This window comes from Sminthopsis crassicaudata, chromosome 3 (genome assembly GCF_048593235.1).
Source record: "Sminthopsis crassicaudata isolate SCR6 chromosome 3, ASM4859323v1, whole genome shotgun sequence".
Lineage (NCBI taxonomy): Eukaryota > Metazoa > Chordata > Mammalia > Dasyuromorphia > Dasyuridae > Sminthopsis > Sminthopsis crassicaudata.
Genome location: NC_133619.1, coordinates 438,074,136 through 438,096,881, shown reverse-complemented (window position 1 = coordinate 438,096,881; position 22,746 = coordinate 438,074,136). Strand labels below are relative to the sequence as shown.

Below are 22,746 nucleotides of genomic sequence, written 5' to 3'. Positions count from 1 at the left end.
TTCTGTCAATAAAAAGTTATTAAAAAAAAAAAAAAAAAAAAAAAAAAAAAAAAAAAAAAAAAAAGAAATGCTATTGTGCTATAAGAAATCATTAGCAAAGAGATTTCAGAAAAACCTGGACTTAAAAATGAGCTGATGCCAAATGAAGTGAGCAGAAACAAGAGAACACTGTACAAAGTAACAGTAACAATGTGCAATGATCAACTCTTCTCAGTAATACAATGATTCAAAACAATTCCAAAAGACTCATAATGAAAAATGACATCACAAATAATGGAGTTTGAATGCAAATCAAAGTATAAGAATTTCACTTTGGGGAAGGAGTGAGGAGGTTCATGTGTTTTGGTTTTTTTTCCCCCCTTTTATTCCGTTTCTTCTTTTACAACATGATTAATGTGAAAACATGTTTTACACAACGGCATGTGTATAATATGTCACATTGCTTGGTATCGTGAGGAAGTACGAGGGAAGGAAAAAATTCAGAACTCAAAATCTTTCAAAAAATAAATGTCAAAAATTGTCTTCACATGTAACTAGAAAAAATAAAATACTATATATTTTTTAAAGAAGGGCTATATATATATATATATATATTTTTTTTTTCCCAGTTTCCACCAACTCTCAACCCTAAATCCCTACAAGGAGAGAACTATGTATCAGAAACACAGAAATTATATCTGAATCCATGGGTTACAGCAGGTATAACCTAGAAGTTTTCCTAATAAATACAGGAATAAAACAAAAACATTTACTCCGTTACTATAGTTCTAGAAATGCTTGCAATAGCAGTAAGATAAAATAAAGAAATTATAGACCAAAAAAAGATACACACAGAAAAGACGAAATTCTGATCTTCTGATGACATAATGATTTAGAAATTTATGGGAATCAGGAAATATATAATTAAGGTTAATTGTTAACTCTAGGAACATTACATATTACAAAACAAAAAATAAATAAACAGCATTTCCATATAATAACAAAATCCAAGAGACATTAATAGACAAATAAATATGAATCAAGATAACTACAAAATATGTGCAGCTAGGTGGTACAATGAATAAAGTACCAAGCTTGAAATCAAGAAGATTCATCTGGCTAAAGATGAGATGTTTCATCTGAACAAAGACAAAGATTTAGGATTTATAAGGAAAGGCAGAATGAGACGAGAAAAACCAATAGACTATAATAAAAAGGGTTAGGAATTCTTGAACATGGAAATGGTACATTTATGGATAATGGCAAGATCAAGGATGACTATCTTTCTGTTACAAAGAACTCCTTAAAGAAAAAACAACTAAATTAACCAGAAAAAATATTCATGGCAGAAGGATGAAAACAAGCATTTAAAAAATCCTACTATGTGCCTATTCTCTATACTAAGCAAAGAATGCAACAAAAATATTATAATTAAAAATATTATCTCATTGAACACTCAATATAACCCTAGGAGTTAGGTAATATTATTACCCCATTTTACAGTTGAAGAAAGTGAGGTAGACAGAGGTTAAGTCATTTGCCCAGGACCAAAATTCTAGTTAACTGTCTGAAAATAAATTCCAATTAAGGCCTTCCTGACTGACTCAAGACCTACCACTCCATTCTACTTCGCCATCTAGTGGGAGTAAAATATAAGGAGACTGAAAAGGTCAGAAGGAACCAGATTATAAAGAACTTTGAATGTCAAACACACAATTTAATGGTAGTCCTAGAAAGACCAGGAAACCAGTAGAAAGACCAAGCAGCAGGCTATCCCAATAGCCAATGCTGAGATGACAACTTGAACCTGGATGCTTTTCAAGCCATAAATGAGGAAAGGCAGAATCTCCAGAAACATGGCAATCAGTTGAACATGGAGAGTGAAAGAGAAAAGAGGATGAGTCTGTGAAGATGATAGTACCCTCAACAATAATAAAGTTATGAAGAAAGGAGGATTTAGGTGAAAAGATGAGTTCTATCTTAGACACACTGAATTTAAGATGTCCACAGGGTAACCAGTTTGATAAGTCTAAAACACAATAGGAGATATAAATCTGAAAAGCTGGGAGGAAAAAAAAGTCACACTTCCAGATCTCAAATTATATTATAAAGCAGCAGTTACCAAAACTGTTTGGTATTGGTTAACAAAGAAAAAGACCGAAGGAACAAACTAAAGGCAAAATCTGAAACTATCTGACTCAAAACCAATGTTCAATTAATACAAAAACATAAAATACCAAGAAGAGGACTCCCTACTTTAATGTTTTGGTTTTTTTTTTTTTTTTAACTGAGAGGACAAAATGTAAAAAGCATGGCAGAAATTATTCCAAAATCTGATACCATGTTTTAAAAATTCAAAAAAGATACATTATCTTAATATTACAGATAATCTCATTAAAATTTTTGAAGTGAATTCACAAGTTAAGGAAGCAAGAAGCCCAAGAATATAAATAGTATTATGAATTGATATCAGATAGTTCTAATTCTTAAGACATTCTTGCTACATCTCTTACCCATCAGCTCACACAATAGGTTCTTGTGTTCTAAGATTTATACAACAATTCCTATGTAGTCTTCCATTGTAGAGACTCAAAAAAGTGACTGCCCAATCACATAGGAGGGGATGAGGAGGAGAAATTGGATTTCTTGTAATCTAGGGCAACCCTTAAGTAAAGGAACTCCAGGACTAATCAATCCTTTAATGTACTTCCTCCTAATAATTCCTTTTTTTCTTCTCCCCTTTTTCTATCATTTGCCTGATATACCCAAGTGATTGTATATATTTATTTATATTTATATATATTCTTTACTTTTTTTGACCAGTACATATGCTAGTACAAGTGTCAGCCATTTTATTTATTCCTTCCTTCTTGTTTGTGTGAACTTATATTTTTAAACTGAAAACATGAGATAATTTTCCTGGCCTTTCTTACCCTTCCCTTCTCGTTACATTCCTTTTTGCTTTTCTTCCCATTCTTCTTTTAAGATCATTGAAAACTTAACAGAATCACTCCCAGACTTCTGTCTGTGATGCCTGATAATGACTGGGATCAAAGAGAAAAAGAAAGGAATATACAAGTGCAAAAACCAAAGAGATGAATACAAATTTCTCCTCTTTTAAAAAATTGGCAACCTTGAAAAGGATGATTTCATTTGAAGAGTGGGGCTAGAAGTCAGATTGCAAGAGGTAGAGAAGCGAATAGGAGGTAGAGAAGCGAATAGTAGGTAAAGAAATGAAGTTTCTTCCAAGAGTATGGAATCCAATGGAAAGAAAAAGCTAGGATAGCTTGAGGAGGCAGCAGTAAGGGCCATGAGAAGGTTGTTTCAAGATAGCGGAATGTGGGGCATGTTCATAGGTTACACAGGAAAGAGATGGTGGGTAACAGACTAAAGTGGGAGAAAGATAAACAGGGCAAGCTCCCAAAGAAAAGGAGAAGAGGGAAATGGCCAAAAAAGTGCTAAAGATAAGAGCAAAAGCAGAGAGAATGAAGCACGATGTTGACATATTTTGAATGGAGCTCCTGAAGAAAGCCACAAAACCATAATGACTGGGTTTACTAAAAAATTTACACTAACTTATCTCAACTAAGCACTAATCTTTTCCTCCTTAACTGATTTTCTTTTTAAGTAATACTGCATTATTTACATAAAAGAAAAGCAAATTGTACACAAGAGAGTCTCATGTACAATCATCTTCTGCTGTATTCTACACACAGAAACATGTAGCACCTATGTGAGGCATCATTTAAGTACTTTTCTTTCTTTCTTTCTTTTTTTTTTTTTAACAAATATTTCCTCATTTTAAATGGCCACCCAACTCAATGCTTAAATTTTTTATTTAAAATCTAGTAAACTCAGTAAGTATATAGCACAAAGTCTAAAAGTCAACTTTTTCATTCCAATTTGGTTTGTATTTACCTCAATTATTAAGGCAGCTCAATTTTAAACTAAAGGAATGAATTCTGATTTGTATAAATCACTTACACTGAAGAATCCCTCCCCCTCCCCCTTCATGTTGGGCTTCATAGCGCCAAAATCTTCTAAACTTATCTAATACAATTATATGAAGACATTGCTCCAATATCCAATGGAATATTCTAGTTCATGTAAGACCTTTACCAATAGTTGGAATACTGAAAGCTGCAAGTGTGCTACAAAGAGTGAGACAGATCTCCAACACTTACCACCTCCTCTTACCAATAGATTTAGGAGTGGAAGGCAGATTAGAGAACTTCATAAGCTCCCATGCCTTGTGAACTTCACCTACCTACTTTGTGGCTGCAGTGACAAAAAACATTACTATAGGTGATTCTTTTTGCTAAAGCCTACTCTTCTCCATGTACCCTTGATCTCATCACTTCCAATCTTTTCGAGAAGTTTGTCCATGTTATCATTCCTTCTCTCTGTTTAATCTTTAATCTTTCCCTATCTACTGGTTGCTTCCTAAAATCTACAAACATGTCCAAGTTATCTTTGTCCTTAAAAAAAAAAAAAAATTTAATCCAATTACTTCTACACTCTCTCCTCCACATCCTGACTAACAACCTTCATGAAAAAGCCATCTATTCTCAGGGCCTCCATTTACTTTCTCCTCACTCCATTCTGAACTTTCTGCAATTTGATTTCCAACTTCATCATTCAAAGTTCTCTCCAAAGCTAGGAATGATCATTTAACTGCTAAACTTCTTCTCATCCTTCTTCACCTCTCTGCAATTCTCCTATAAACCTGTATACTTTGTCCTAAGTTTTTAGGATACTTCTCTCTTCTGATTCTCATTTTTGTCTGACTTCTCAATTTCCCTTGCAGGGTCTTCCTCCAAGTCACATCTACTAAGCATGGGTGTCCCCTACAGTCTATCCTGACCCCTCTTAATCCAAGGAATTCTTAATCCTTTTTGTGTAATGGATATCTTTCAAATTCTGATGAAACTCCCCACAACCTCAAAAAAAGGTTTCTAAATTCATAAAATAAAATGTACAGAACTACAACAGAAACCAATTACATTAAAAATACAGAAAGACTTTTTTAAAAACCAAGTTTATAGAACCAATGTTGAAAAAGAATTTATGCTCTATATTATTTTGCTTCATAATCTTATCAGCTCCCATAAATTCAAATATCATATCTGTCTATAACAATAAATCCCAGGATTTCTCTCTTCAGCCATAATTTCATATTACCAAATGCTTTTTGAACATCTTGAATCATATGCCCCATAAACATCTTAAATTCAAAATTTCAAGAACAGAACTCATTAATTTCCCCTAAAGTCCTCCCCCTTCCCAAAGGACACCATTATCTTCCTAATCATCAAGACTCACAATCTCATTGTCATTTTTTGACTTCCATTAGAACTCAGCCCACATATACAATCTTTGTCAAATCATGAATTTCCACTTTCACAATTCTCCTTATAAATCCCCTTCTCTCCATTCATATAGCCACTATCATAATACAAGACGATCATCACCTCTCCCCATTAATCTTTTAATTGTTCTTACTGACTCAAACTTTAACCAACTCAAATCCACTTTCTACAAAAAATTATTTTCACATGGCACCTTTTTCTATTCCCAGGCTTCTTAAACGTTTTCCACTTGTGATACATTTTCACCCAAGAAATTTTCACACAGACAAAAATGTTCTAAATCACTACTGATTAGAAAAATGCAAATTAAGACAACTCTGAGGTACACATTTCTCAGACTGGCTGAGATGACAGGAAAAGATAATTATGAGTACTGGAGGGGATATGGGAAAACTAGGACACTAATTCATTATTGGTGAAGTTGTGAATTGATCCAACCATTATGGAAAGGAATTTGGAACTAGGCCCAAAGGGCTATCCAAAGTGCATCCAGCAATTGATCCAGCAATGTTTCTACTGGCCTGTATCCCAGAGACCATAAAGGAGGGAAAGACCCACATGTGCAAAAATGTTTGTGGCAGCCCTTTTTGTAATGGCAAGGAACTGGAAACTGAGTGGATACCCATCAGTTGGAGAATGGCTGAATAAGTTATGGTATGAATGTTATGGAATATTATTGTTCTGTAAGAAAATGATCAGCAGGATGATTTCAGAAAGACCTGGGAAGGCTTACATAAATTGATGCTAAATGAAGGGAGATCATTGTACATGGCAACAGCAAGATTATATGATGATCAATTCTGATGGACATGGCTCTTTCTAACAATAAGATGATTGACGCCAGTTCTAATGGTCTTGTGATCAAAAGAGCCATCTGCAAATCCTGAGAGAGAACTGGGGAATTGAGTGTGGATCGTAACATAATGTTTTCATTCTTTTTGTTGTTGTTTGCTTGCATTTTGTATTCTTTCTTATTTTTTTCTTTTTTAATCTGTTTTTTCTTGTATAGCATAATTGTGGAAATATGAAGAGAAGAACTGCACATGTTTAACATATATTAGATTACTTGCATCTAGGGGAGAAGGTGAGGGGGGGGTGGGAAAGAGAGAGAAAAAAAAACCAAATAGTTGTGTAAGTGATTTTTCCCTGAGCACAGATCTGATGATGTCATTCCTTTAACTCAATCACTCCTAGTGATCCCTCTGGCCTCAAGAAACAAAATATAAAATTCTTCTGTTTTAGTTTTTTAAAAACATTTTTCCCAACCTATACTTCCATATTCTTGCACATTGCTCCTGTTCTCTTTGCCTCTGAACTGGCCCTGCTGCTGTCCTCCTTCCCTCCAACGTAGAAAGCACTTCCTTCTCAGAATCTCTCTAAACTTTGAGGGTTCAGTACCACCTTCTAAATGAAGTATTTCATGATCTTACCAACTTCTGGTGCTCTCCTTACCTAACTCGTAATAATTAACCATTTTGTAGCACATTTGTTCTGTACAGCCACATATTCTTGTGTCCTGAGTTCTCTTAGAATAAAATTGCTTCATTCTTTATATTTGAATAACTAACCTGGCACCCATAGACACTTACTAAATACTCATTGATTATTATATCTTATAACATATAGCATTATATATTATATATTCTACTAATTATATTATAGAATATATATAGAATATTATATATTCTACTAATTGGCTAGGGCTTCATATCTTTAAGAGCTGTCTTAAAAGAGTTGCATTTTTCAGAGAGTAAAATAAAGTCATACAGTAAGATAGCCAAGTAAAGGCTAATTTTTTTTCTCATGCAACAAAAAATCTTACATGAAGTCATACTGAATTTTGAAGACAAATCTCCATGTCTACAAATCGTCTTATCTTGGCCATTTATTTTAAATTTTATAAAGTCTAAGCCAGTAGCTTTGTAGGCACACACACACAATTTAAAAAAAAAAAAAAAAAAAAAAAAGAGCAAAGAAAAAGGAAAACTCTAAGGATTATACTTAGGCTTCAGTGGCATGTTAAGACATTTTGATCTATTCAAATCTATTATAGAAGAAAAGCTTTGCAAAAGCAAAGAATTTGAAAGTTTTGCCCCTCAGCCTGTAGCGTTATAGCCTATAAGGCCTTTTATGGAATGAGGACATTTTTATAAATTTAGACCCCTTAAAAACCATTAGTAAAAGCTTAAAAAGTAAAAGAAAAATAGAGTACCAATTTATCTCACCCAAATATATAGACTTTTACAAATATTATCTCAGTGTAAAAAAAAAAAAAAAAAAAAAAGTAAAGAAAAAAGAAAGATAGATATTTATTACACCAACTGGTTTCTTTCTGTTACCAAAACATACCTTGGTTCTCATACCACTATACTCCAGGAGAAAAAAAAAAAATTATTTCTACTCTTAAAAGAGAGCACAATTTTCTCTAAAAACATATGTAAAATTTTAGAACACTGTGGAATCAGAAAAGGCAAAGCAAATCCTAAGAGAAATACATTATAGCCCACTCATCAAACATATATTCTGTACCTTGAAATACTTTTAAAAAATTTATCCTAGGTTAATAATAACTGGCATTCATAGAGGGCTTTGAGTTATACAAGTACTTTGCATGCATTATCTTATTTGAACTTCCTAACAATCTTGTGTGTCAGATGGGCCTCACAGTATTACTACTCCCATTTACAAAAAAGAAACTAAGGTTCAGAAAGATGAAATAAATTCATTGCCATGGTCGCAGAGTTAATATCAGACACAGGTTTTAAATCCAAGTTTTCTCAATTCCAAGTCAAACACTTTATTATCTCCCAGTAGTCTGAGGTACATATAAATACAATAATAACTATGCCTCAGTACAAGGCATTTATATAGCATGATAAATAAATGGGCTATTTTTACAAAATTGTTTGGACAAAATTTGGACAAATGTATATAGCAATCAAGAGTAAAACAGCAAACTGAATTAGTTTTACTGTTAAGTAATATATGTCAGAAATGTAAAGAGAGGAATTATGATAAATACAATGACATATCTGCCCGGAAAAAGACCAAAGAAATTCTTCAGCACAGTAAGATATCATGAAATTTAATGATATACATGATATCAAAAAGTAACACGACAAAGTGGGTAACCTCAGTTTTCAAGGCTTTCCAATTTCATTTAAATTACCTTTATGTCCAAATAACACAGTCTATCAAAATCTATATATTTTCTCCTTTTTTAAATATACGTGAATAGCTGTTTTTATCTGTAAGACATGTTGAGCATGTTATAAGCAGAAAACTTAATGAAAGTAAAAATTTTGAGATTTTTACCTGTATATGTGCAAACATACACATATGTCATTTTTATGGGTAACTATTGGGTTGGCATAATCATCAAATGGCTATTTAAAGCCATGGTGTTTTAGAGTTGTTTAATCTACTTTATAAAACACTATGTACTTTACAAAGTTGTGTCTCTACATAACTTTTTATATATTACTACTGCTTAAAATGTTTGACCAACAAGAAATAGTAATTTTCCTATAGTCTTACAAATACTCCAAGAGAAGCTAAAATATGACCAAAGAGTACTTTCAAGTTTATTGATAATATCTAAGAGGTGATCATGTTAATTGCCTTTGGATACTGTTACAGTTTCTGAAAGGGGGAAAGAGTAAGAATCAAAGAGAGTCTAGATTTCCATAGTCCTCCTCAAAAATGGCAACAAAACTACTCAAAATTGCTGCATGAAAAACCAATCTTCTGAAAGATGAAAACCAGAGTTTTAAAAACTCTGACAAATTTTTTAATATGTGCCAAAGATGGATGGAAAAATCAAGGAGATATAAACACTAAAACCATGCTAAATTCCTCAACCATTTCAAGGTAGAATTTTTTTTTTCAAAAAATTACATTTTGTGGGTAAAAATACAAAATTCAACTCACATGTATGTCTGTGTATATATATACACACATATATACACACACATGTATACATACATTTATTTTTATCTTACATATACACATATATGCAAACATACTTTATATATATATTTCAAAAACAAGATAAAGAAAAAAATCTACCAAGCCACCAGATAAAATAAATTGCACACCAAAAAACATTGTTTAGGACCTTCCTGGATTTTTCTACACATACAAAATAGAAGTGAAACCGTGAAAACACACAAAATGTTAATATTTGTACTTCAAATGCAGATTCGGTTTTATAATGAATATAAACATGGTTGAAAGCGAAAGAATGTAAATACCATATGAACTTCCAAGAATTGATGGTGAAAATATGCATTATAGATTCTACTGTACATAAAGAATAGTATTATATTAGTAAAATTAACAAATGCTACAACTGAACTTAAAAATAAGAAAATAAAAATATATTGTGAGTTTTTAAAAGCAGAGGGGAAAACTAATGGAATCAACAATGAACTTAGAAAACCTGAGGATGGATCTTTACTCTTGAGAGTAACAGGATGATTTTGGAAGTCACCTTACTTCTCTGACCCTCCATTTCCTCACTTGTAAAAGAATAATCAATGTACTTAAGAAGGCCTAGTTCAGATGACTATGTTAAAGGTTCCTTGGACAACTGCAACACTCTATAGAAATGAGTTATAGCATGAAAAAAATTCTAAAAGCAGAAAAAACAAAATGGAGAGGGTTGTTAGAAATTCTAAAGTAGAAAAATCATCTTTGACAGAGATGCTAGAAAAATTTTAAAGATTTAATAACATGAAATATAAATTGTGTTTAGTTTTGCTTTACTTATAAATATAGCAACATTAAAAAATCTGTATTATCTTCCACTAATATTAATTGTGTTGATCAAAGAATGTTATGTCGAGACACATAATTTCTGGGCAATTTAATCATTTTATTAATGAGGCCAGCATATTATAAATAAAAGGATGGTCATCTGGCCATCTCTTAGCCCATAGACTCCTCAGTGGTGGGCTCATAGTTTTAATGCCATTTGAAGAGTAGGTGTTTCCAGAAGGTGCATAAATCAACTCCCATAGGTTAACACAATGAAAGTATTCATCTCTTAGGGTACAAGACTCAGGTCCGACTCAAATTTTGGTCAGAGACATCAATTTCCATATCATCTATCTTGACAAATCAACATTTTCCCACGCCTATCTGGGCAAACACAATGAGCAAGAATAATACCTATGGGCCCCCAATTTTTAAATGTCTGATTAGATCTTGACCTGGGTAAATCGGTAATGATTTGCTTGATTTCTAAATGAAGAAGAAGAAATAGGGAAAAATTTTCCCGATTCAATAATTAATTATTAAACATGCGAGAAATAAACAATTTCTCACAAAACAACTTCCTAAACCCCCATTTCCTTATCTCTTACAATGAAGGGGTTGTATTAAATGGGTTTAAGTCCCTTTTGGCTCAAAATTCCATGATTTTATGAATAGCAGTAGACCAAGATATGATAGAAGTTAAATCAAATATAATCCCTACAATACTGAATTTCCTTATGCATTATAAATAGACCTCAGCAAAGGGGTCTTTGAATACAAACATTTATACTTTCCCTTGCTCCAAAAAAGGATTTAATAGTTTGCCATTTCCAATAGTGTTCTGCATTATAAAAATTTTAATAAATACTCTACTTCATCATGTTTAAGCTTCAATAAGCCCAAAATTTCAGTAACACTCAAAAACTTTCCCATAAAGGAGTAAGAATAAAGAAATCAGAGGAGAAAGATTCTTGAAAAACAGTGACATAGAAAAACTTGGCTATATGGTTGCAAGGCATCCTCAATGAAAATGCAAGTTGGATCAAATGAGAAATAGAAAGCTTCTATACCACTAATGTAATAAAAAACAGAACAATTATATTAAAGAAGGTGACATACGCTATAGCTTCTCTGCAAAGGTAAAAAACAATAGACCAAATAAGAGCCATAATTACTGATACAAACCCTTCACCAAGGAATATGAAATTACTAGTAAACTATCTTAATAGTTTGTGTCAGACACAAGCCTAGCTCTACATTTCTCCATGACATATGGCAATGCAGACTATTCAAAGAAACAACAGACTAAGCAACAGATTACTATAGGCTATAAAAATTTATCAACTACTGAATGCATAGTGAATACAAACTGAATACATATGAGAAGGTAGATGAAATTATATATATCAGAAGACTATCTTTCATGGAATGACAGACAAGAAATCTTCATACTGCAAATAGATGCCTCAAAATATTATGGAAAACTCAACCAATAAATTATAATGGGACCAGAACATTCACACCAAACAAACTGTTGCCCACAATGGCACAGATATAAAACTTATCAACCCAGGTATCTTGTCTTCTATTAGAGTTGTCCTAAAGATAATTCCATGAGTTTAAAAAGGATGAATTTACATTCTAACAATTTTGAACAATTACAAAAAAATTTACTTTAGCCACCTGTCCACAGATATTAATTATAAAATAATAATAGCAAGATAGCCTCTGACATCACAGAGCCATTTCTATCTGAATCTCATCAAAATCACTAAGAATGAATTACTTGTAACATGTATTTTTAAAGTTTGAAAAAAAAATTTACATAGATGAGCAAGCACACTAGAGCCTTTTAACAAATCTATAAGTTATTATTCAGGCCCATTTTACAAATGAACAAACTTAAGGCTCAGAGAAGTGATTTAGTCATGATGACACAGGTAATAAATGTCAAAGTTAAAGAAGAACTTAAGATCTTCCAGACAATGTCCAACACTATATGCACTTTGCCGGGGCAAAAGGAAATCACAGAAACCTTCATGGAAGTTGCATTTGAGATGATCTTTTAAGAATAGAATTCCACTGTTTAAGTAAAGGATGGAGACATATAAGAAGTTAGAGAGACCTGCATTTTAGATCCAATTCTGTGATCTTGGGCACAGAATTTAAACATTTCTTAGCCTGAGGTTGATTACTTAGTGGTCAAGTACATTAGGAAAGGCATAGAAATAAAGGGTACACATTACATTCCAATGACAGACTAAAGCAATTTTGGTTGGAATAGTCTTAAGGAGATTACTTGTAAGATATAAAACTAGAAAAAATGGATGGCCACAAACTCTGGAGAGCTTTGAATAGCAGGCAGAGGATGTGGTTCTCAGGAAAAAATAAATAAATATTCAAGATTTTTAAACACAGAAGTTATTCTGGAAATGGTATAAATATCAAATAAAAGAAAAGAGGCTAGAAGATAAATGAAAAAACTATTACAAAATGTCCAGACAGGGAGAAATGACAGTCCATTCTAGGTTAGTCATCATGGAAATAGAGAAGAAGGATAAATGCAAAAGATGTCATAGAAGTAGAATCAACAGGACCTACTCACTGATTAGTTATAAGGTGAAAAAAGAAAGAACTATCAAACATAACAGTGATGCACTGGGTCTCAGTTTTCTTATCTATAATACTAATGAATTAAAAAATCCTTCATTAAGCACTATGTACCATATTCTGTACTAAAGGGTTGTATTCCAAATTTTAAAATTATATTCTAATAAAGGAAGAAAACACATATAGGAGAATAATGGCCAGGAAAAGAGAGTTTAGGTCTAATAAGTCATAGGGATGAGTTTATCCAGGATAGATGAATGAGATTGCACATAAGTGAGTAGAAGGCCCTTAAGTGTCCTTCCAGCTCTACAATCTGTGCTCTGGATGATTAGTGGTATCACAGGAAGAAATAAAGTCTGAAAGGAATCAATGCCTCTATTTAAGACATGTTTAACTGATGCCAGATAATGTAACTAGAGAAGTATTACAAGTCTTTAGCTCAGAAGAATCAACCCTACAGTCTTTCATCTTCACACATATATGCATCTTAAATTTAGTCATCTGTATAGAAATGATATTTAATGCAAAGAATAAGTAAGATTCTAAAGCAATGGATGGGGGGGGGAAGGGTCAAAAACAGATGGGGAAAGGGAAAGAGGAAAATAAAAAGAGAAAGGGAATGGAAAAGGAAGGAAGGAGAAAAATAATGGGGAAAAGGGAAGGGAAGGAGGAAGAGGAAATGAAGAGGGAAAGAAAGGCTTTCTAACCCAATAGTATTTCCATCCAGTCAAATGCACCTAACCTTCAGTTCTACCACACAATACTCAATGGGAAGGAAGCATAAAAAGGACTCTCTAGCTCAAAGGGCACTAATTTACTATCAAGGTAATTCTTGTTGCTACCTGCTACACAAACACTGCCAGTGAAAGGACAAACAAAAATAACTTTAGTAGTGAGGTATCCTAAAGGAGAGGCAGAAGGTGGCATTTGAGAGCCCTTTCCTCCTCAGAACCTGGAAGTAACCTAGGACCAAGCACCCAGTAGCCCCTGGGAATTGCTTTAACCCCCAGACTATTCACCCTATGCCAGCTGAGCTCTGTCAGCCACTGTCCAGGGAAACAACCCTTGCGGAGAAGAGGTTCACCATCTTTACCACAATCAGGGAAACAACCCTGCTAAGAAGAAATTTCCCATCTGATAACCCATAAAAGACTACTATCAAGGAAAAAAAAGAGATCATAGTTGATCATAGATAAAAATAAATCCTTGTTAACAGAAGACTATTTAAAACATAAACTGGGCATTAACATAAGTCCATAGTTTCTTATCCATGTCCCCCAGGCCTGGAATACTCTCCCTCTTTATCTCTCCCTCTAGACTTGCTCCAATTCTCAGCTAAAGTCTCACTTTTTAAAAGCAGCCTTTTACAATCCTCCTTAATCTTAGCATCTTCCTTCTAAGACTTCTGGTTTTAAGTAGGTAAGTAGATAGATAAGTAGATGCACACACACACATACATATTAGCATTTAAAAGATGACTAGTTTTGAGAAATTAGTAAATGGTGAAGAAGGAGAGCAGCCAGGAAGGACAGTGTATGCACAGCAGAAAGAAAGGTGGTCTGTGGCTTATTATGTACATGTTTGCCCCCGGGATAAATTATTTAATCTTTCTGGTCGGCAGTTTCCTCATCAGTGAAATGAGATGGCTACACTAAAAGACCTCTAAGCTTCCCTCAAGTCTAAATCTGAGATTCTAAAATCCTACAGTGAAAAAAGGATCATGAAAAATAAAATATCAATATTAATCATCATAATTTAAATAAAGTCAACACTAATAGGTACAACACTCAGGTCAAATTCAAAAGAAAATACTGGTATCCTATCATCAAAGGTCAAGCATACATTTCTCCTGTTAAAAACCAGAGACCAACTAACCAAAATGACATCTATTATTAGTGATGAATACAATTATCAGGGAGTTCTGCTTACCTGTTTTTAGGGAATATACTCTATGGTTGGACAAGTTCACAGGGATCATAATAATAAGAGAACTTAAAAGCCATCTGGTCCAACTTATCATTTTACAAACGAAGAATTGAGGGAAAAGGTTAATCAACTTGCCTGGGATCACACAAACTAGTAAATGAAGCATGATTTGAAGCTAAATCTCCCTAATTTCAAGTCCAGAACTACCGTGTCAAAACAAAAGATATCTACACATTTTTAAAAGCTTCCCAATTTATAGCTAAATAGACGTGTATACTTTCACAAAGCATTTTAAATAATTAAAACTGTTCAAGTATAACTTTTTGCAAGCCAAAATAAGTTTTGACAGCACCATGAATAAAAGTAGAAATCCAAACACCCCAGATCATTTAATTCTTCTTTAACTTTGACATTTATTACCTGTGTCATCATGACTAAATCACTTCTCTGAGCCTAAATTTGTCTATCTCAGCTTCTACCAAAACTATAAATTTCAATAATTTCCCGAGTTTTGATATACAACAGAGATAGGGACTGGACTTGTGATTTCACTGGTATAAGGGACTCCTGGATGAGGAAATTCTGTAGTTAAAACCTTCACAACCAACTTTACAGCCCGTTTCCTAGCAGTTAAATAACTTGTGCAAAATCCCATAGTCAGCATGCCAGAGAAGATACTTAAATCCTCTTCTTTCTAACTGCACGGCCACTTCACTATTCCACACTCCTGTGTTATCCCTTCCCCACATCGTAACTCTACCCATCAAAGTTAAATCAGCTTAAAAAAATTAAATGGGAATTTGGGGGGGAGTTTTGCAGAAGCCAGCGATGACAAGCAAAGGCCAGCAGACAATACAGCAAAAGTTCAGAAACTCAGAAATGCATAAAATTTGCATAGAAATGTCTAATATTGACCAATATTTTATTTTTGATACTTCAGACTTCTTTTCTGATATGTAGATTCAGCTCACAGGGCTCTATGCCCCTAACCCTGATATCATGGAAGGGATAACTGTATAATAACTAATAATAACTAACATCTATGTGATGTTTTAAAGTCTGCCAAGCATTGTGCATATGCATTAACTCATCTATTAATAACATTAAAATAGAAAAACAAAATGGACAATCTATAAATAGAAAAGGTAAAGTCCAATGTTCACCTACCCAACATTGGGTAATCCAACAATACCAATCTTCAGTGAGGTCCCAAATCTTCCAATGATTGGATGTGGCTTAATTCCTTCACCTCCTTTTTTGGGGGGCATCTGAAACATCAAAATGTAACATGTAATCAAAATTTTTTTCTTTGTCTCTTCCACCAAAATATACATTCAGGCCACCAAGTTTAAGAAATATCTTCTAAGTCATTGCAACAACATTAAAAAAAAAAATAGATAGATAATAATCTTAGAAAATGACAGAACTGTCCAGTCTATTCCAGAAAGTCCTCTCCGGAGATTTGATTGTTCTAACTGCAAGCACTCAGGTGAATTTCAGTCCAGAGGGCTGACTCTGCAATTTGCAAACCTGACAAGTGGCTCACGAGAAAGCATTGAAAGAAAGTATTGGTAAGTGACTCCCATCGTTCAGGTCAGTCATTATTTAGCATAGCATATGGAGGAGCTACCATTCCATGGTTTCTTGCCTCTGCACTCACGCCTTCTTCCCCTTATATGGGCAGATACTAAAAATAAGCTTTTGATCCTTTCTAACTTTGGGTTACTCACCCCCTGGTGCCCTTCTGCCCCAGGAACCAAGCTCCCCTGTTTTACCAATTCCAAATCCTGCTATCTGCAACCCACTCCTAAATTAAATCCATGACTAGGTTTCGATAGTTTGAAAAAGGTCTCCTGGACGCACGTCCCTCCACAAGGCAAGGACTGCTTGGTGCATTCCCGGGACTTACTAGGGCCCACAGCTCTCCGCGTCACTTATTTGAGGCTCATAGAAAAAGGACGGGTTCCCTCTTCCGGGACCACAACGTCCCTTCCAGCGCCGCTCCCCGAGGGCTCAGAAAGGAGCGATCGCGCCTCAGTCTACCCTAGGCTACTTTCCCGGCGGTCCCAGGGCGCAGCTGTTCCCTCGGGGTTCTCGGCCCTTCCACCTGTCCGCCCCCACACACACACACACTCCAATTCTCACAGGCCAGCCTGGGAGGCGATGGGCGCCGGCCTCGTGACGCCCCTACCCCGGCCTGCCACTCCATGTGCGCACGCCCCAGCCCGGCAAAGGACTCGGCCGTCCGGGCCGTGCGGCCTACTCTCAGGGCCGGCTCCTCATTCATTCCACCCCGCCCGGGTCAACACCCCAGCCCGGGGGGCAGACCCCGGGGACCGAGGCCGGCGCGCCCGAGCCGCGATCTTCCCATGGGGCCTCACCTTGCTGAGGGGGCGGCTATGACACAGAGATCCCCGGCGCGCGGGGAGAGGAAAGCTGACGGTAGCAAGAGGCGGGGAGAGCGCAGGGAGGGAGGGAGGGATTAAACGCGGCTCCGTAGCCCCAGCACCACGCACGACGGTGGCAGCGGAATAGGCGGGCTCGGGCGCCCGAAGGAGCCCAGGCAGCCGCCGCAGCCTCCGCTCCCGAGCCCCGCCCCCCCCTCCCATTGGCTGACCACGCCCCGAGGGAGGGCGCGTGAGAGAGGGGGAGGCTGAAGGGGCGCGCGGCCTCGTTTCAGAGGCGGGGCTCCCTGGCCTCCACCAGCTCCGAGGTCTTCCGCCTCTTGCAGCACGAGGTCCTTCCTGCCTCTTCCCTAATACGTCTGGCCACTCTGCCCCGCCTTCTCTGCTCCTGAAGCCTTCCTTCTCCTCCGTGCACCCTTACTGAGCAACCGCGTGGTTAGCCCTGGGAGTAGCCAGGCCGGGATGAAATTAATTTGTGACGAGCGCGTGTAGTGATGTGTTGTTTTTTTGGTTCTCATTAATCTTAGTACGTTTCTCCCGCCACCACTGCTCACCCTCGAAGACAGTGAAGGAAGAGCAAAATGTTTTTATTCATTCCAGCTCGGAAAGTGTCCTGGGCCGGAGCTCAGTGCTGCTGAGCCGGGTGGTTCTGGGCACGCGAGCTCTGCTCGCCCGCACGTCTCTAGTTGTAAAATGGGACAACCTCCGTCTTCCAGCATGTAAGGAGATCACTGTTAAGGTTTAGTTCCGTAGCACATAGTGGGTATCATATAAACGCTATTTATTATCATTATTGTTCTACTACTAACAACTAAGCACTTTTTAGACCTAAATTTCTCATAACCCCAGCAATAAAATACAGTACTTCGGGTTAATTGTTCCCTTTATGCGTCATCTCCGTTTTCCTCCAAAACATTTTTTAATAGTTTTTATTTACCAGATATATTCATGGGTAATTTTACAACACTAATAGTTGCCAAACCTTTTGTTCTAATTTTCCCCCTTCCCCTCCCTCCCATGGCAGGTTGATAATGTAATTTTCTTAAAGAGCCTCGCATTTACAGAGATAACTGTACCTGAGATATTGAGCATCGCATTCACTTTCACATTTTCCTTTCTCTGTTCCAAACTTCCTCAGTTTTAACATTTCTCAGCTCACTTGGGTCTTTCAATCCTTAACACCAGTCTTGATTTACTTATTACCTGGACTTCCCTCACTTTTGCCAGCATTTATCAAAATGCGACTGCATCTTCCTAACCCAGTAAGAGTTTTTAAAAACCCTTGTGGAATAAAATGTCAGGCAAATCCCTGCAGTTCCCGTCTATATCTAAGCAGAAGCAATATTGTAGCCCCGGACTCATCAGCCTAGTTTTCACTGAACGTGGTTATGAGACCATCCCCCAGGTTAGCTCACGCTTTTGACCATTTCCTGGTTATTTAAATACTAAGCAATCAAAGGGAGCACCAGTTCCCCCGAAGCCCCGATGCTTGCTAGGGAGAAAAAAGAGGAGCAAGTCAGAAAAGGAGTATTCACTCAGGTGAATCATCTAGAAGTGTCCTCAGTGTTGCTGAAATCCTTCTCAAATAGTGCTGTAACGCTGAACCCACCTTTGTTAGCTGTTGAATGATCTACGTGTCTCGTGTTATTCCAGTTTTGACTCCTAAGACCCTAGACTGAGTCAGGTGCGGTACTGGATCCTGAATAAGGAGTTTTCCCTTCTACTCCCAAACTAAAAGGTTTAAAAACATGATAGGCCACTAAAAAAGAGGCCACTTTTATGACGTCAGTAACTTCTTATTACATTATATTATTTAAATTCAGCATTTTATCCTGCCCTATTTAACCTGGCCCGTTTAGGCAAACCTTTCTAATTATAATCAATATATCAATTATCTGTGTGCAGTTGATTCTGTACATGGAGTCAAGCCTTGGCTTGAAGAACCAATGAAACTCTCTCCTAATTGGTGGAATTCAGTGCACCAACCCTGGAGCTAGTTAAAGTGGAAGAAGACAAAAATCCTTTTGGTTTCCAGCTTTAAAAGAAATATGTAACTCCATCCTCCCTGCAGGACCTGAAGGGAAGGAATGACCTTGGAAGAAGATGGCTTGAGAGGCGATGGGAGTCTTTATCATCTCCCTGTCCCCACTTACTTCACGTAAAACTTCAGGTAACTTCCAGTTGGTGACATTCTATTTGTTGAGCTTAGATATTTCTCTCCCAAGGGAAGAAGTTCCTCACTCCATGTTTTCCAATGTATATTCTTCTGTGTGTACTGTTTTTCTATTTCTACTTTGCTATTGACTGGGAAAAATGAGTTTAATTGCTGTTTGGTATGTGTTGTGAAACTGATATTTGGTAAGAAAGGGTGTCAATTTCTCCTTTCACCATTAAGTAAAAGCAATCAGGGGTTTAGCTTGAATCTTAAAATTATTCCTCCTAAACTAACAATGCAAGAGAGTAGAGAGATATAATTCTAGCCCAATATTCTCTTTAGTAAAAGTAGTAGTGGCAACCTCTTGCCCCAAGGGATAAGCCCTCCAGTCATGAATCAGAGCTGCCTTTGGTGAAGGATGGGAGATGTTAGAGAAGTCTCTGCTTGCTTCCCTGTGAGCCCCATCAAAACAGGCCCATGCGGACATGAGTAATGGGCCAATCAAACTCAGAGCATACACACACATCCCCTGTAATTGTCAAGTTGTTTGTTCAGTTGTGTTCAACTCTGTGTCTCCATTTGGGATTTTATTGGCAAAAACATGAGAGCAGTGGTCCTCAAACTTCTTAAATAGGGGCCAGTTCACTGTCCCTCAGACTGTGGGAGGGCCAGACTATAGTAAAAACAAAACCTCAAGCTCTGTCTCCGCCCCTCGGCCCATTTGTCATAACCCAGCAGGCCGCATAAACGTCCTCAGCGGGCCATAGTTTGAGAACCCCTGCATTAGAATGATTTGCCACTTCCTTCTCCAGCTCATTTTACAGATGAGGAAACTAAGGCAAAAAAGTTAAGTGACTTGTCTAGGATCACACAGCTAGTAAGTGTCTCAGGTCAGGCTCAAACTCAAGAAGATGAGTCTTCCTAACCTGGTTCCCAGAACTCCATCCACTGTATCATCTTGCTGTTAGGATTACCAGCATAATATTAAGGCAAATTAAAAGCTACATCTCTAATCTCTAAGAATTTATAGCTCTAGTACAAAGCTTCTCTCAATATCTTCAAATAGAAGTAATTTCTCACTTGTACCTCTCTGGATTTTTATTTATGCATTTATCATGTCCTAATTTATATTTATCTGAACATATGAAAAGAGACAATGAATTGGATCCAAAATAGGAGAGAAGAACATACTGGATTAGATTTAGAAAATTATTCAATGGTGCTTTCAATGATCCCAAGCTTCTCCTTGATACAAAAGCCCATGCTTTAATGGAAGTGTTCAGGTGGTACTATGTGGTTGAGAATCATAAAACAAAGAATCAAAATTATAGATAATTTAAAGTCCAATGAAAAGATATATGTAAGCAATAAATAATCTGAAGCAAATTACTAGATATAAATTATTTCTTATACATATATGTTATATAATATGTATATTATATAATATATGTAAATGTATATTATGTATATATATATATATATTATACTACTCAAAAAGTGGTATTACTGACATAAAATCATCTATTTTGGAATAACTCTTATGCAGATATAGATAATATAATCCAGGAATGTGCTTGAACCAGTTTATGGTTATTATTAATAATAGTAGCTAACAAATACATTATTTATATTTATATTACATATTATGTGCCCAGCGTTGCAATTATTATCTCATTTGATCTTCACAACAACCTTGGAAGGTAGATTTAAATAACCTCCATGAGGTTACACAGTAAGTGTCTCAAGCTGGATTTGAATTAAGTTCTTCCTGACTACAGACTTAGCATATACTCACCAGATTGCTAGAACCAATTGTTCAGTTTCTGTGTATTTATACCTCAGAAATCATAAAACACCACAAATTAGGGCTTAATGTTAATAATCCATATTAAATTTTAAAGTGTTTGAATCTGAACTCAAATATGGTCCCTAGTGGGACCTTGGACATTTATCAGCCTCAGTTTCCTCAACTGTAAAGCAGGGATGGTACCTATCTCACAGGGCGGATATAAGGAGAAAGTAAGATAATATTTGTAAAATGCTTAGCCCAGAGCCCAATACATAGTAGGTATTTTCTATGCATTTAATAAATACATAGATTAATAAATGCTTACTTTCTTACTTCATGCATACATTTTTTCCCCAAAGAACCAGTTATTAAATAAACACTTAGCAGTGTAACTCTAAGATAATCCCACCTCCTTTGTTATAATTGTGTATCAAAGGAAAATGATCTGCCTAATATAGCTAGAAAGTAGGGCAGTCTGACAAGTCATTCCCCAATTGATAAATGCTTAAATGATATGAACAGTTTTCAGATGACAAAATTAAAGTCATCTGTAGTCATATGAAGAAATGCTCTAAATCACTATTAATTAGAGGAATGCAAATTAAAACAACTCTGAGATACCACTACACACCTCTCAGATTGGCTAGGATAACAGGAAAAGATAATGATAAATGTTGGAGGGCATGTGGGAAAACTGGGACACTAATACATCGTTGGTAGAGTTGTGAAATGAGCCAATCATTCTGGAGAGCAATCTGGAACTATGCCCAAAGGGCTATTAAACTATGTATAACCTTTGACTCAACAGTGCCATTACTGGATCTGTATACCAAGGAAATAATAAAGGAGAGAAACAGACCTGCATGTGCAAAAATGTTTGTAGCAGCTCTTTTTCTGGTGGCAAAGAATTGGAAAATGAATAGATGCCCATCAATTGGGGAATGACTAAACAAGTTGTGATATATGAAGGTAATGGAATATTATTGTTCTATTAAAAAATATATGAACAGGCTGATTTTTAGAAAGACCTGGAAAGATTTGCATGAACTGATGCTGAACAAAACAAGCAGAACCAAGAATATATTGTACACAATAACAGCAAGAATGTGTGATAATTAACTATGAAGAGACTTGGTTGTTCTCAGTGGTTCAATGATCCAAAGTAATCCCGAAAGACTTTGGACAGAAAATGCCATCTGCATCCAGAAAAGAACTATGGAGATTGAATGCAGAACAACACATGCTATGTTCACTTTTTTTTTCCCTCTCCTGTAGATTTTCCCTTTTGCTCTGAGTTTTCTCTCCCAACAAAAATAAATGGAACGAAGGAAGGAAGGAAGAAAGGAAGGAAGGAAGGAAGGAAGGAAGGAAGGAAGGAAGGAAGGAAGGAAGGAAGGAAGGAAGGAAGGAAGGAAGGAAGGAAGGAAGGAAGGAAGGAAGGAAAGAAGGAAGAAGTAAGATGGTCTGTCTCATATCTAATATCTTTGAATCCAAATCCAGTACTCTTACTACTACTCCACAGCTGCCCTCAAGGACGTAAATGATTGGTAAAAGGAGTTGGGTTGGTCACATTGCAACAAATGGCCAGTACACATGATGCATTTTGATCAACAAAAGAATGAAGGAATCAGAGAAAGATCCCTACAGCATTGACAGGTTCTCTATAAAGCATTTGGACAACATCATACAGAAAAGGCATAAATAGGTTGTAGCCAACAATACTATATGATGATCAGTTCTGATGGATGTGGCCCT

At 36.1% G+C, this 22,746-nt stretch overlaps 1 protein-coding gene across 3 annotated transcripts in view; it reads right to left on the bottom strand.

Moving 5' to 3' along the window:
• The window catches only part of OLA1 (Obg like ATPase 1), a 215,319-nt gene extending 198,086 nt beyond the window's left edge, over nt 1-17,233 (bottom strand). The window contains exons 1-2 of one of the 3 annotated variants that reach the window (XM_074303084.1): nt 17,024-17,233; nt 15,810-15,910 (exon numbers count right to left, since the gene is read on the bottom strand). In XM_074303084.1, coding sequence (XP_074159185.1) covers nt 15,810-15,910 — 101 coding nt within the window. In that variant the 5' untranslated portion in view covers nt 17,024-17,233. Of the gene's footprint in view, nt 1-15,809; nt 15,911-16,551; nt 16,851-17,023 lie in introns of those variants that run through there. The other 2 variants (XM_074303086.1, XM_074303087.1) reach the window with 2 other exon arrangements.
• Nucleotides 17,234-22,746: the final 5,513 nt, after the last annotated feature.